The 14693-nt window shown below is 45.5% G+C and overlaps 1 protein-coding gene across 1 annotated transcript in view; it reads right to left on the reverse strand.

Annotated features, from left to right (window-relative positions):
- Positions 1–2030: 2030 nt before the first annotated feature.
- grin2ca (glutamate receptor, ionotropic, N-methyl D-aspartate 2Ca) overlaps positions 2031–14693 on the reverse strand; it is a 31125-nt gene continuing 18462 nt past the window's right edge. The window contains exons 5-12 of the mRNA XM_041062819.1: positions 10982–11150; positions 9997–10150; positions 9573–9698; positions 8561–8790; positions 5968–6128; positions 5662–5849; positions 4662–4894; positions 2031–3653 (exon numbers count right to left, since the gene is read on the reverse strand). Of these exons, the coding sequence (XP_040918753.1) occupies positions 2031–3653; positions 4662–4894; positions 5662–5849; positions 5968–6128; positions 8561–8790; positions 9573–9698; positions 9997–10150; positions 10982–11150 (2884 nt within the window). The remainder of the gene's footprint in view (positions 3654–4661; positions 4895–5661; positions 5850–5967; positions 6129–8560; positions 8791–9572; positions 9699–9996; positions 10151–10981; positions 11151–14693) is intronic.

Here is a 14693-nt window from a genome sequence, read left to right on the forward strand (position 1 = left end):
AGTGAAAAACATTAATATATTCAAAACAGCACTACAACGCCATGCACCAAGGAATAGAAAAAGATATTTAAATTGCAGATGGAGGTTAAACAACTCCAGGAAAACAGAATACAACTATTAAATCTTTGGCTTTTTGAAGTTGATGGCACACACATTGTATCAGCTTCTGTATAAAACAGTAAAGTTTGGTAATTTCTTGTAAACTATCTTTAAACATCGGTATATAATGTACTGTACACAGTTATTGTGTAATATGGAATTGGGACACACACTTGGCTCCGTTCACTCTCTGTTTATGTGCCTGTAAATATGGCTGCTGACGCTGCGGCTTGTTTTTGTTGCTCTGGTGTTGCTGCTGTTGTAGGTCACAGGTTTGCAGTGGGTACAGTTATGATTTGATTTGCTGTTGTGCGGGAGTTAATTCGCCTCTGGCTGTGGTTTGACGTGTGTATTATGAGGCTTTAATGCTGTTGATTTTTGCTGTGATTAGATGTGATTAAGGGAGTCTGAGTAGTGAGTATTGTGGCTGGGTTGGTTTTGTGTTGTATTCCCCCCTGTTTGTTGTTGTTGTTCTGGTAACCAGCCCTGAGGCTGAGGGTAATACTGGATATTAGCTCCAGGGATGTAAACGTGTTTATTGTACAGAACCAGTTCACATAATTATTTTCAGTAATTTTTGGACATAACTTTCAGTTCTTCATAAAAATGCACTTTGAACTCTGAAGCAAATGTTTGTGTTCATGCAGCTTGGTGTGTGTGTTTCCTCCGGCCAGTTTACAGTCAGCTGCCACTCGTCAATCACTAATTCACTTTTACAACACGGTGTTTGTACGAACATGCCCGTTGTTAGTTTATGTTCAGTCAGTCAGATTCACACTCCCGTTTCCTCACTCTAACGTTACGCAGTAATGTGTAAACTCGAATCAGTTTTTGTGAACGCTCAATTTTGCTGTTCATTATGTTATAATTGCATTTAAACTGCCAAGCGTGTGTTTTATGGTTTACACTGCCGCTGCACTCAGCTGCACTCAGCTGCACTCACTGCCACTCTGAAGGTCACGGCCGTGTACTCATGGTCATCTGCTGCTTGTCAATGCTGATATTTGAGAGGAACCACGTGTCTGATTCAAACCTTGAATTTTTGTGATTTTAATATGCATGAGGTTTTAATTACGTGCTGCACAGCTGAAGATTTATCTATCCCAGTTTACTATGGACTGTTCCCAGTAATGACTGGAGGCACTCTGTTGGTGCCTGAGGTCAGAACCCAGACATTCAGTGTCAGCTGTGTGTGAGTTGGCAGATTGACATAATAGATTGTTTTACATACAGATTAAGATGAGGGATGATTCCAAAAGGCCCTTGAGATGACCTTGTTCTTTATTAAAGTGTAGTGTAACAATGGAAATACACGTCATACTTTTCATGGTTTTACCTTTTTTCAGTCCCAGTCAACATTACACTGATCGATGGAGCAGAAAGCCTCAGAGCAACTTTGCACCCAAGTTGATGGACTTTGAAAATCCATGGTAGATGTGTCAGGGGCTCGATCGCAAAATGATCTGAATAATTTATCTCTCAGTTGAAATGCTGGGTATTAAAATGATTTTTAAAAAATGAGAATAAGGAGATGTCTCAAGTTGTAATCAGATTGAGAGGCTACAGTATATTGTCTCCCAGAATTCTTTCACATAAGCAACACAGCATTTAAAAATCCTTTAAATAACAATCAGTGGGTTAAATTCTTATGCATTAAATACTTTTCAACATTGCCTTTTCTTTTTTTTAGTATTTTAAGTTTGGCTTACAAAGTCCCAGCAGTAATTTGCTTGTCAGTGTCTTCTCCTTTACATTTTGCTGCCTAAGATATTATTGCACTGATAATTGAGAGTCAGCACTCTCAAATACACTGTTGGTGTGGAGTTTAATTTTTTCTTTAACCAGAGGCTGAGGGGAGAACTCCCAGGCATGTACCCCTCCTTAGAGGGGTCAGTCTGAGAGCCTGGTGGAGGTCCAGTAAGGATGGTGGCTCAGACCTCAGACTCCAGGCTGGATACCCTGCCCCAGGGCTTTGGCACATAGGGACTGTTGACTCTCCGCGCCACCAACACCTGCCTCCGCTCTCTGCTCCCAGGGCCTGGGTCTTCCCTCCTTCCTGTGCCATCATAGGCCCCAAACATATTGTTGTGGTAAACCACCTGCCTGTCACTCATACGAGGCAGCATAGCTGCATTATCTGGGCAGTGGCTTGTACAGGGAAACAAGTGGCACATGTCCTTGGAACCGTCATACAACTGGGACGGTCCCTGGGCCAGTGGCCCCACATACACTGGCAAGTCTGTGTACGAGTTCAGGTAGGTGGAGTAGTGTCTGTGCACCACTGTGGAGGACGAGCGGCGCAGGGCAGCGGCGTTCTGCAGGATGGCTTCCCTGTACGAGGGCAGCCGGGTGGACTCAGAGTACTTGAGCTTTTGCTTGTAGGGGTAGGAGCCCATGTGGGCTGGGTCCAAGTAGGCAGGCTCAGCAGCCAAGGGGTAGCAGGACAGGTTGTGGCCCAGACTGCCGTATAGCTTGTGGGACTTTGGGTTGGCCACTACCACCCGTGGAAAGAGGTCAGGCATGTCTACGCGGGAGGAGGGAGTTGTGGATGTGGAGGGCTTTGTTTCATCTACCTGATGGATCCTATCGTTGCCCCATGTGGCTCTGAGAAATGAGGCGCGGCGGTTGAGTTTGTCCTTCCCCAGCAGTGGTATATCATCCATTTCGGGCTCCAGATAAGACTTCATACAGGAGTTGCAGCTGGTGCTGCCGCCTGGGTAATGCCTCGCAGTGCAGGGCATGGCAGCAGCATCAGGGGCGTGGTTAGTCAGCAGGTGATTGGCCCTCAACTCAGCCAGGCAGGATCGAGGTTCGTCGTAGTCTCCTCTCACTCTGGGGTCTGGAGCATCAAACACATAGCTATGGGACCTCCTCCTTCGGCTCACGCAGTCAGGGGGGTAGCTAAACTTCCTCCTCAGTGGCCCTTTGTGCTCCACATAGATATCGGGCACCTGAAACTCCCTGTAAGGAACAAAAGGGGACGTGGGGTGCCGGGCCTGGTTCTCCACATACAGCCTGCTGCTGTGGTGGGGGTTAGGTGTACCTGAGGGAGCAGGATCCCTCATGGCGATATGAGGGCTGCTGAGGCTGGAGATGGGCAGAGTCCTCTCTAAGATGTGCTGACTGCTGCGGGAGGGCAGCGTGTAGCGGAGTGGGGTGGGCCGGGTCACCACGCGGGGCTTGTCGAGGAGGGGCTGGGTGGAAGCGTCCCCATAATGAACTGGGAAGGTGGGTGTGAGGGCCCTCTGAGGGTACGGTGAATGGTTGTCAGTGATGCTGGGGATGTAGGGCAGCCGGCCATGGGTCATGTCTGTGGTCGTCACTCGGGGTGGCAGGCCAGCCCGCACATTGTCGGCCCCCCGCCTGCTCCAGTTCTCTATTGTTTTGGTGGCATTATCCAGAGAGTTCTCCACTCTGGCAGAGGACACCATGTCCTTGGCTGTCTTCAGCATCTTTAGCATATTGGCTTGTGTGTAGTTGGTAGTGACGTCTGGACTCTGCATGCTCCCATTGTGGTCAGTTTGCTCTACTCCATTGAAGCAGCTGTAGATGCCCTGCAGAGAGACAGAAGGGTGAAACTACAATCTTTAAGCCTCATCAGATATCAGAATAAACCCCAACAATCCACTGAACTCCCAGAGGTTTTCCATTATGTTTCGCTACAGTCACTGTGATTAATTTTGGCCAGTTTCTATAGAATTTCTGTTAATTTACTGAGCAAATGAGGTGAAAACAATTATATGGAAAACTGTCACTGCAGAAAGAGATTCATTGTGGTTTCTGGTAGTTCCATGTTTGTGTTGTTGTGTTTGAAATGTTGTTTGCACGCAGCTTGATCTTAAAAACAGCTCAGGCATATAAATGAGTTGCTGATCATGCACTTACCATATTAGTTTCTCCATTTTTGTCCCACCAGCTTTATTTTACTTTCAAATTGTGTATCAGTTTGGAATACTTAATCTCACCTCTGACTACTGTGGACACACAGATGAAGGTGTTTTAATGGGGCAATTTAAATTCAATTTCTCAGGGATCTTGACAATCACAATATTTCAGCAAGTATCCACAAAGTCCTTCAGTTGCTTTAAACTCATTTTATTTCATCTTTTTTTGCTGCTGCTGCCCTTGAGCCGTGCGGGTTGTGTACTGATTTGACTTACATTTCTCAGGCTGTGTTTTGAAGGATACCTCAGAAGGAGACAGCGGGCTTTCTAACTGCATTTATTCAGACAGCAAGGCCGTCACGTGTGTAACCACTACACTGTCTGAAACTTCGTTCTTGTGTGGTATTTGAATTACTTCAACTTTGAAAAATATTTATAGAGCCTCCACAACTCGGTGGATGCTATAAAACGAGCGCACAAGTGTATCTGCCACTAATGGGAAATATGCCAAGTATTTTTGGGATGACAGGAGTTGGAGCTGGGCTGCTCATGTTGGTGCAGTAACGTCTTACATTTTACAGACCAAATATTTAAATATTGCATGAAGATAATAAAATATATCTTGTGATGTAAGCCACTGTGCGGTTGGCAGTTTTTTCGTACGTGAGGATGACTTACTCTGCTGATAGCGAGGAGGAAGTCCAGGCGCTCCGATTTCCGTACTGAGTGTCGTAGTTTCCAGTAGAGCAGATGTTCCCAGGCAAAAACCAGCAGGCTGAGGCCCATGGCCACGAGGAGCATGTAGAAGACCCCGGCCATGTTGTCAATGTCCAGCTTACTGCTCATCACCTCTTTCTTCTCGTTACGGCAGATCCCTGTGAGCCAGACAGTCTGGAGCTTCTGTGTGTCACCTGTGAGCGAGAAGCACAGAATGACAGACTTAAGTCCTGTTTACATAACACATGTATTATTCAGGGGCTTTAAAGAGACTAATTAAACACTTTCCAACCTCCTGTGAAAGGTATTTGCTAGGGATAATGAAATTCTCTCAAATAACCAGCAGCCCCGATACAACTCTCTAAGCCAATAACAAATATGGCAGTTTGGCACAGGATGAAACTAACTGATGATCTGCTAAGTTATTAAATCTGTGGATATCCCAGGAAACAGCAGCCCCATGCGAACAGTAAATATTTAGCTAATTTTAGTGTACTTATTTTGTGTGTGTGTGTTCCAGATGTTGTCCTTCGTCACCAAAAATAAAATGTTTATGGTTTATGTCAAAATCACACTCTGATAGTCTCTGGTGAGACGTTGTAAAATCACAGCACTTTGTGTGTGGCCTTTCCGGTTTGACATATTATGCAATGTGCTGCATCATCCTTCTTACTTTGTGTTGCATAATCCTGCCAAAGGTGCGCAGGCTTTTGCTGGAGGCTTCAAAATAACTCACCTGAGGAGGTTAGGTAGGCAGAGTAAGTGTCACATATTAAATCACCTCTCGAAACTAGGTTTTATTGACATGAATATCTGAACAGTCTGTTATGGACTGTTTTTTTTTTCTCCTCTTATCCATTTATTCCCATTCAGGTTTATGGTAATGCAGTTGTTATTCGAGCATTATTGGTAACGTTCTTTGAAATTCAGATCTGCTGTGTATGTATACTGAAGAAATTACCGTCAGCCAGGAACTGGAGCAGGGCCAGGTCGATGGGCCGTTTCCAGCGTGAATCCTTCTGCAGGGCGATGCCATAGCCAGTGGTGGCAAACACTTTCCCACTGCCAATGGTCACCAGCTTGCAGCCCTCATCTTTGCCAGCCATGTAATTCAGCACAGCAGCATCATAGATAAAGGCATCCAGTTTCCTAGTAGGGTAAACAAAAGGAGTTTTACTCAAATGGCCATTGTATAACCGCTTGGCTCCGTTGGGCCTCTCAGTTCTTCTTTATATATATATTTTTACGATGCTTGGCAGACACCTACCCTGTTTTGAGGCTGTTAAGGGCATCCTCTACTCCCTTCTGGTTGTATTTGACCATGTGGGAGTGCATCTCGGGGTAGTTACTCCTTATGTTGCGCTCTGTGCTGCCATTTGGGACCGTACCAAAGCGGAACGGAGGGTACTGCTCCTGTGGCTTTTGAAACTGTTGAGAGAGGTAGAATACGGATTGATAAAGACAGAAAGGATCTGTGATATTGATTGGTTGCACATCTTTGAAGAGAAATTGTTTCACCTTTTCTCCTTGTCCTTGTCCCACCGTGTGTAGTTTCATTACAGTCCTCGTCTCTGCCATTTAAAATGTTCTAGCTGTGAGGCCCAGTTAAAAAGCTCGTAGCTATTAATACAGTGACTTTCACCACTTTGGTAGATTCCCGTCTCAGTTCTTTTGTGCCAGTTATCCTGCCGGCCTCTTTCTCTGTTCGTTTACACATCTAGCTCATGACAATCAGAAGTGAACTCTGAGTCCAGGACGCCGTATCCAGAGGGATTCAAGTTTCCTTCATCCTTTTCTTGTCTGCAGTAAGAAATGAACTTCTGCTTTTATCCTTTTGCTTTTGGCAGTACAATATGCATTTAATTAGCTGTGAGGACAGGAAGTGGGGACAGGTTGGAAATACAATCGACAGAATTGCACTTTTTCATTAACCTTATGCAAATATCTTCACGGTACATTAGTGAAGACATTCTCATATCAAACCTTGAGCAATCTCTCAAGGTTAAGTTTATAGACCCCAAATCTCAAGTGTGTCTCTGAGAGCTTTTAGAATCTGTGGTTGAATCCTTCCTGAGAAATAATAGGTTCATGTGAAGAGCAGACAGAATGATGCTGAGACAAATTTTTTTTTCTGGGATTAGGTTTGAAAAAGTGAGTGTGAGTGTTTATTACATCAGAATATTATCTTTTTGAATGAAGAGAGTACAAGTGTAACTGTGGTCATTTACAGAGTGTTGCATTATGGGTAGTATTGTAGTCTTAATGTTGCTTGGTTAGTCAATGTTGTTTAGGTATCAGTCAGCCAAGTTTAACCTGCAGCAGTTTCTGAGGGCTGATGTAAATTGTTTTTACGTTCATGTCGACTGAAAACAAGTTCATAGCGCTTCCTGTCTGAACCAGAGAGAGAATCAAAGAATTAAAGAATTATGGAGTTATAAAGATGAATCAAGAATTACAGCTGTGACAGATGATGAGCTCAAAGAGTCTGAAAAAGACTAAAAGCCAGAATTCAGGAGGAATCAACCTGCTACAGAAACTCAGTCAGCTGAATCGCCTCTGCACCCACGAAGAAAGTCCCCTGTCTCGAGGATTATTTCAGGACTTACTGCATTTGTTCCACGTTGTTTAAAAAAAACAAAAAACGTTTGATTGTAGGAAGGAAAACAGGAGGTGAATCTGAGGTGAATCTCGCCTCTGAAAGGTTTTTCCGTGTGAGAAAGACATTGTGCTGCTTTGACCTTGGTGTCTGAGAGGAAACTCAAGAGGTCTCTTGTAAGGAAAATACAAACATCTGTTGTTTAAAGGGATCAGATGGCTTTGCTCTTCTTCTGGTCTTCACATCTCCACACTGCCCGCTTGGATTAAGCTACCTGGCTTCATTTTGACAGTGTGTGACGGGAACGTTTCTGCACACACCTCACTGATACGACACAGGACGGAGATGCACAGTGTTGGACACGCATGGTGGATTGAAGGAGGCTGGGCGATGTCAGCGTTAACATGATGTGTTGCCCCATCACGAGGACTTGGTTGATAAGTGAAGTGTCTGTTCTGTAGGGATGAAGTAATCACCTGCCTGAACACAGCGCTGCGCTCGTCTCCATCACTCTCTCCTCTGATGCAAGGTCACTTTCTGTGGCTTCATCTTGTACCTCATTTACATTTACTTAACCTAAGCGGTTCAGCACAGCTGGATCAACAGCAGCTCAACCGCCCATTCCCACCATGCTGCCGTACCATGCTGCCATTCAATAACCTACGGACTCGCTGTTGAAATGGCTCGGTTTCTCTCTCTCTCTCTCAGAGTTAATGTATAATAGGACGAGAATTGTAAATGACTTCGCCAGAATCGTAATGAGCAGTGGACAGCTCGGTCTTTTCCTCAAATGCCTCCTTAATCCCTTCAGTTGCCTGCGAGCAAAGAGTCTACAAATCATTTCTCGTGCTGACGGTTTAACATGGATTTCCTTGTCAATACTGGTATAAAACACATCCTCAGGCCAGACAAATATGCATGAGATAATACCAGAAATTATAATCAGTCTGCCCAGAAAATCCACTTGTGTATTACATTTCATAGGCTTTTCACAGACATCCCCATTTAAAGAGTCTGGGGATGTAATTCAATTTCATCACTTACTCTGTCAACTCTTTCATATTTCGTGGGGGAAAGTGAAAAGTCACAGCCATGACATTGCCACTTCTGGATATTTGCCTTTCATAGCTCCGCCACACGCTGTTTACACACCTAAAATAGACCCCTTTGTGTTTTTCCTAAGCTGTACATCAAACACAGCAACACGCCTGATCTGATGACACACACACACAGGACTGCCAACGACAGTGACAGAGCTCTGTACCTTTTTGTCGCTCAGTCCGGAGACTGTGTCGATGTATTGCTCCTGGATCATGAAGGCTGCCAGGTTGGCTGTGTAGGAAGCCAGGAAGATGACAGCAAAGAACGCCCAGACCAGGACCATGATCTTACTGGTGGTGCCCTTTGGATTCTCAATGGGGACCGAGTTGTTGAAGACGATTCCCCATAGCAGCCACACTGACTTCCCAATGGTGAAGGTTGGACCTCCGGGATCTAGGGAGGAGGAAGTTAAACGTGGACAGGAAGTTACGTCCTGGGCAATGCTGGAGGGAATACACTCGCCCCTGTACAGAAGCTGTGCTAACTTCCAGACTGACAGGTCGTCAAAAAACAGGTCAATGTTTTTTTTAATCTCAGACCTCCATAAATAAGTTTAAGCAATAAAGAATCAAATGTCATCTGATGTTATTGAAGACAATAACACGATTACAGTGACGGAGCGGCCGTGGTCTGCAAAATAACTCAGCTCAGACAAAACCCACGTCACATGGTACATCATGTCACATGTCTAAATGTATACAGCCCACGAACTGAACGAAGGCATCTAACAAAGATCAGAAGCCCTGAGCGCAGCCTTCTTGGCCTTTCTTCATCCATTATAAGATGTTTTATAGACCACATGGCTCTGAGATGAAATTGCAGTGTCTCAATTTTCCAGGCATTGATCCGAAATGCAGCCACTGTAAACAGGCTGAGGTACCACATGTTCTCTGAAGCCCCTCGAGACCTTTAAGACTTCAGTGTTTATTGCTCCTCTCCTCTGTGGGATTAAGGGATACCAATATTAAAATGAATTTAATCACATTTAAATGCTCATTTGCCGCTTTTGTCTACATTTTTACAAAAATCTGCGTATTTAGCGCTAATTTAAAATGAAAATCAAAACCGAAGGTGATACTTGAGAGTAAATAACCATCAAACAACCTCTTCTTCTCTGAGGTTGTGATTGCAATGCGAGGATCAGCAGAGTTACCGTGGAGGGTGACCACTCTCACCTTTGGCACTGACCAGGCTGCGGTTGTACCCAACCGGACTGCAGTATTCAAAGACGAAGACCGTGATAGCCACAACGGTCAGACACATGACGAACATCATCACCCAAACCGCCGGGCTGTACGGTTCTGCAGGGACAGAGGACACAGGGTGTGGTCAGGCAGGTGAAATACACTGAAGGTGATGGAGACGCTCAAGATTTATACTTCATCTGTTGGACGTGATGAAGAAAACTGGGACTTGTCCGGGGGAAAGTGTCCACTGAGACAGAATGCCAAGAAAGCAGGTTTGGACCTGAGCTGCTGACCGTGGCCAGAAATTGCAGTATACAAAAAGAGAATCTACAATAAATAAATGTACAATAATATGCTAAAACATCCATAGCTGAATGTTTTCATCCACTTCAAGTACAAGTGAGTCTCTCACCTAAAAAGGCAGATGGTGATACAGTCCCATTACTTCTGGCCACCATCACGCTGATCCCCGTCTCCACAAACGGCACTGAGAAGTCAATAATCTCCGAGCGCTCTTCGTTTATGGTCAGCGAGCCGATGGCCATGTCCGCCCGCTTGTAGAACACCTGCGGCAGGAGGGACGTCAATAGAGACATTTTTTTTTTTTGGCTGAAATGAAAGTGCGAATGGAAAGCGAATGTCTGTCTGGCGCTGTCATAAATCGGAGTCAGGCGTAGCACTGGGCGTCCACTGCTGACCTTTGAGGTAAATCTCATCTATCAGACAAGTCAACACGCCCGGCCTCTGGCCCTGAGGCTGATAGACTGTCTGGTTCTTCCAGCATCCACCCAGCATGGACACATGGACACAGCTCAAATACCTATCCCAGTGTCATCTGGCCTTTTTTCCACACTGCACTGTAAATCATGATCCAGCCTCTAATCCATCTCTAATCCATTATAAGGTATTGTAGTATATAGCATAATGCCTATTGCATAAGGCGTCCGCTGGCAAAATATTACAAGCAGGAAGTGGAACTAATCGCTGTGGGCTAAAGGTCAGCGATGGTCTGGCTGAGAAGGAAGTGATGCTATTTTTGCTGATGTTTGAACCACCTAGCTTTTCCCTCCAGTGCCGTCCAGAGCCCCTGTGACTGCCTGTCCTAGCTTTTCTGTCATACCACACCGCTGTTTATCATGCTGATGGAGAGCTGGTAGATCTACAGCCCAGACACTCCGCCTCACACAAGCTATTAGCTCTCCTGTGGACGCTGATGCCTCATTGAGCACAATAGCCTTCCTGTTTTTGAGAAAAGGGGAAAAAAGGCCGGCTAATGTTGTATTTTCCAATTCCTTAAGACGAAGGCTGGCCAGAGGAATATGATTGTGGAGATTATTCACAAGGACACCTCCTCCTCCTTTTTCCGACTGCTGCCACGTGAAACCAGCTGTTCTTACCTCCCCAATCATCCCGTTCCAAATGCCCCGGACCAGTTTGCCGTGCTTGCCGTTGGTGACCAGGTAGAGGTCATAGGAGAACTTAATGTTGCGGGACAACTTCTTCAGGATGTCTATGCAGAAGCCCTTACAGCACAGTTTTGTGTATGGCTCAGTGTGACCCACGATACTGAAAGATAGAAAGAGAGAGAGAAACAGAGGGTCACGCCTGCTCTGTCCGGTTTCTGTTGTTGTTATTGTTATGGAGGATGCCATTAAAGCCTCATTATCAGTTGAAGGGAAAATCTCCAGTAATTATGGCCAAAACATTCTTTGGAATGTAATGTAATGTGAAACAGTGACCACTATTTAGATGTGTAGGGTTTATATCTGCGAAAAGGAGAAAGAACTACCTTCAACAGTTCACTTCAAGTTTCATGTTTATAGAAAAACTGTAACACTCAAAAAGCCATGATTCTGTTCAATATTCATCCCTAACCATTCCTGGGTGGAGAGAGAGAAACTGAGGAGTGAATGTGGAGCAGGTGATGGAGCTGGTGGAAGCGAGGAAAGAACCGGCCATTTCCACGACATTGAGGCTGAGCGCTGACGTCAGGATATGCAGTCGGGAGAGCTGGAGCTACTCCACAGGCTTACGCATTATGTCACGGCCACAACAGATGGACGGACAGCTGGGCGGACCAAAACAAATCTGACATAAATTAATCACAAACAAACAATGGCAGACAGGAGTGAAACTCGTTGCCGGATTATTCGGACTGGATAATGGCAACTTGGCCATTGCCTCCAGTCTTACAGTGTTACCTGAAGAGTAGTGATTGAGTAGTTAAAACATCATCGTTGGCAAACTAAAGGCTCAATCCGTGATTCATCATGTGTTTGCAGTGCTTGTGAACAACAGGCGGTTTACTCCTGGACATGTTACTGCGAAACAGCATCTCTGTTCCCCGGACACTGAACTGTTAGCAGCGACTTTTCATCCATATTATCTGCTGAGGGGGTTCACATGTGCCTTTGTTGTCTACATCCCGTGATCCCGTGATGATGCTTTCTCTTTCTGCCACAGTACGATGTTTCACCAACAATAAGCCCTGGATCACCTCTGACCTCTAGGAGCTGCAGAACAGGAAGAGGAGTAGAGGAGTAGAGGAGTGTGAAGAGGGACCTGAAAGTGAAGCTGAGGGAGCACAAAGATGCTCACAGGAGGAAGCTGGAAAACAAACTCCAGCAGAAGTCAGAGTCAGTGACACAGACAAACCGATGGACCTGGAAGGCTGCCTCTGTACTTGGGACTTGTCTGGAGCCCAGAGAGTTGGTTGTGGAGAGCACAGCGCGGCACAAACTGTTGAACATCATGAAGAACATATCACAGCCCCTTCACCTCCCGCTGGTCAGACAGCGGAGCCCTGTCACTGCGAGGCGTTCTCAGCTCTGCTGTGACCAGGAGCGCTGCAGGAAGTCAGCCCTGCCAACCGCCATCACTGCACAGTGACTCTCCTCCTCTGACAGTTTCAGGACAGACTGCTCACCTGGACATTCAGATCTGATGTATCATCCATCCATTTAGCTTTCTGTGTGACTGGTAGTTTGTAATGCGAGTTATCTGTTTGCTGTTAGCAGCATTACTCATTAGGACGAACAGCTTTCAGACTATAGTTGCTTTAGTAGCAGCTTTAATAACAAACCTCTTGTTTTGTGCCATGTAGCTGTCAAGCACATTTTCCAAATTCAGACTTGTAGTACAGCGTATAGCCCAGCGTGGAGGCTGGCAGGCTGCCAGTTTCCTCAGCAATCGTCTAATCTTTTATTGTGATTCATCTCCTGTTGCAAAGCTTTTAATGCTTTGTTGCTGTTGCACCTTGTGACTGTTTCCTCTTTAGACTCACACTTAACACCTGTTCCTCCCCGTCCTCCCTGCTGCTCCTCACTTCTCTCTCTGACCCAGATTTGGATGCTGTGCTGTGAACTACAGTTTGCTAAGTTTAAGGAGAACGTACACCTGTGTAATGCCTACGACATGCCAGGTGACCTTGACAAAAAAATGAAAGACGTGGCGTGCCAGCTTACATACAGTCCTGATCCTCAGACAGAGCAAGCAGGAGAAAGCCAAACACGACAGTCGAAGGCTCTGCATACCAAGTAAAAGAGGCTGACGTAAGGGTTGAAATCAATTCCCCTAACTTATCAGCAGGATTACCAGGAACACGGGGATGAAAACGTCCTTCAGTTTCACACTAACTGGATGACGGCAGGGATGTGAGCCGGGAAGAAGGGAGAAAGCAGTCTAGCCCTTTGTAAAACATCCTGTGCTCTGCTCTGATTTAGAGAAAAAGGCGTAGGTAGACTCTGGTTGAATGTGTCTGCGAGCACTGTTAACGTGTATTAAGGAGGAATGTGGATGCACCTTTCTCAGAGAATATATACGATAGGGCTGAAAGGATCAGTCATGACACGTCACCCTTAACCTCCCCGGACCCCAAGCCTAATGGATTCCAAACCACCCAAACATCAGAACCAGGAAGCAATGATTCAAACAGGCGAGGCGGCGAGCAGACAGATCTGAGCCACGACCAACAGAAACAAATGAACAGAGGAAAACGATGCTGCCGCAGCAGACCGCGAGTAAACACCGTGGTCCCAACATCCCCCGTCTCAACAGATGCCAGGGTTCAGGGCTCGGCTCTCAGTTGGCTGCCAGTTGCATTAAAATGAGTCTTTGGGAATAGCTACAAATTTGTGTTCGGTAATTTATGTGGACATTGTTAGAATAATGTTTTGAAGCTGCTTTATTGATGGTAACAGGCACCAGTATGTGCCAGGCAGTTATTTCAGTGTGCTGCACTGTCAGTGACCATCTGTGTAGCTGTAGCATGCCTGTATCCTGTCTTTAAAGTCAACCCTTGAAATATCCACCTCTTTCTACCTGTAAAGCTGCACCAGGTGATTTTTTTCATGTAAGAGTACACCTGCCTTATAAATCAGAGTCTCACTACCTCCAGCTGCAAAGCTGCAGATTTGTCAAGTATGAAGAAATCTGACCATCTGCTACATTGGTAGTTTCCAGCTACAGGTACCAGGAGGAGTCAGAAAATAAATTTGTGGCGTTACAAGATAATTAAAGAAGAGAAGAAACAATATTCTTGAGTTTGTTTATGACCACTGAATAAATTGACTTTAAAGAGTTTGAAACATGCCGTACAAGCGTAGGTGTGTCCAGGTGTGATGTGTGGGGGCGTGTTGGTTGATAATGCGCTGCGGGGACTCTGTGTCACATGACACAATTTGTGGTTATTTAAGTTCAGATGATTTTCTAACAATAGCTTTGAATCATTGGTGAGTAAAATTCCTTGGTGCAGCTGCTGCTCTGAGGCTCCTGGGAGCTCATCCACTGCTGTTCTCAGTCGCAGCTTTAATTAAATTAACTTATGATTTAACTCCCATTGAACGCAACTAATATATGATGACATTATCTTCCCAGGTCGATACCACCCTTCACCAGGGCATTGCTTCTGAATTAATCTCCGGCAGTGTGCTCTGAGAGGGAGCCGGCTGTGGGTCTGAGCTGTGCGCGTGTTGAGGGCTGCTGGGGAACTTCAGGGTGTGAAGGAGACTCAGATAAGAAAAGGTGACTCTGCGTGGAGGATTAGGAAACGTGATTCTTGGCTGGACTTTGATTATTAGGTGTTGGCGTATGTTAGCCAGCAAACACCAA

Source organism: Toxotes jaculatrix, chromosome 18 (assembly GCF_017976425.1).
Source record: "Toxotes jaculatrix isolate fToxJac2 chromosome 18, fToxJac2.pri, whole genome shotgun sequence".
Classification (NCBI taxonomy): Eukaryota; Metazoa; Chordata; class Actinopteri; family Toxotidae; genus Toxotes; species Toxotes jaculatrix.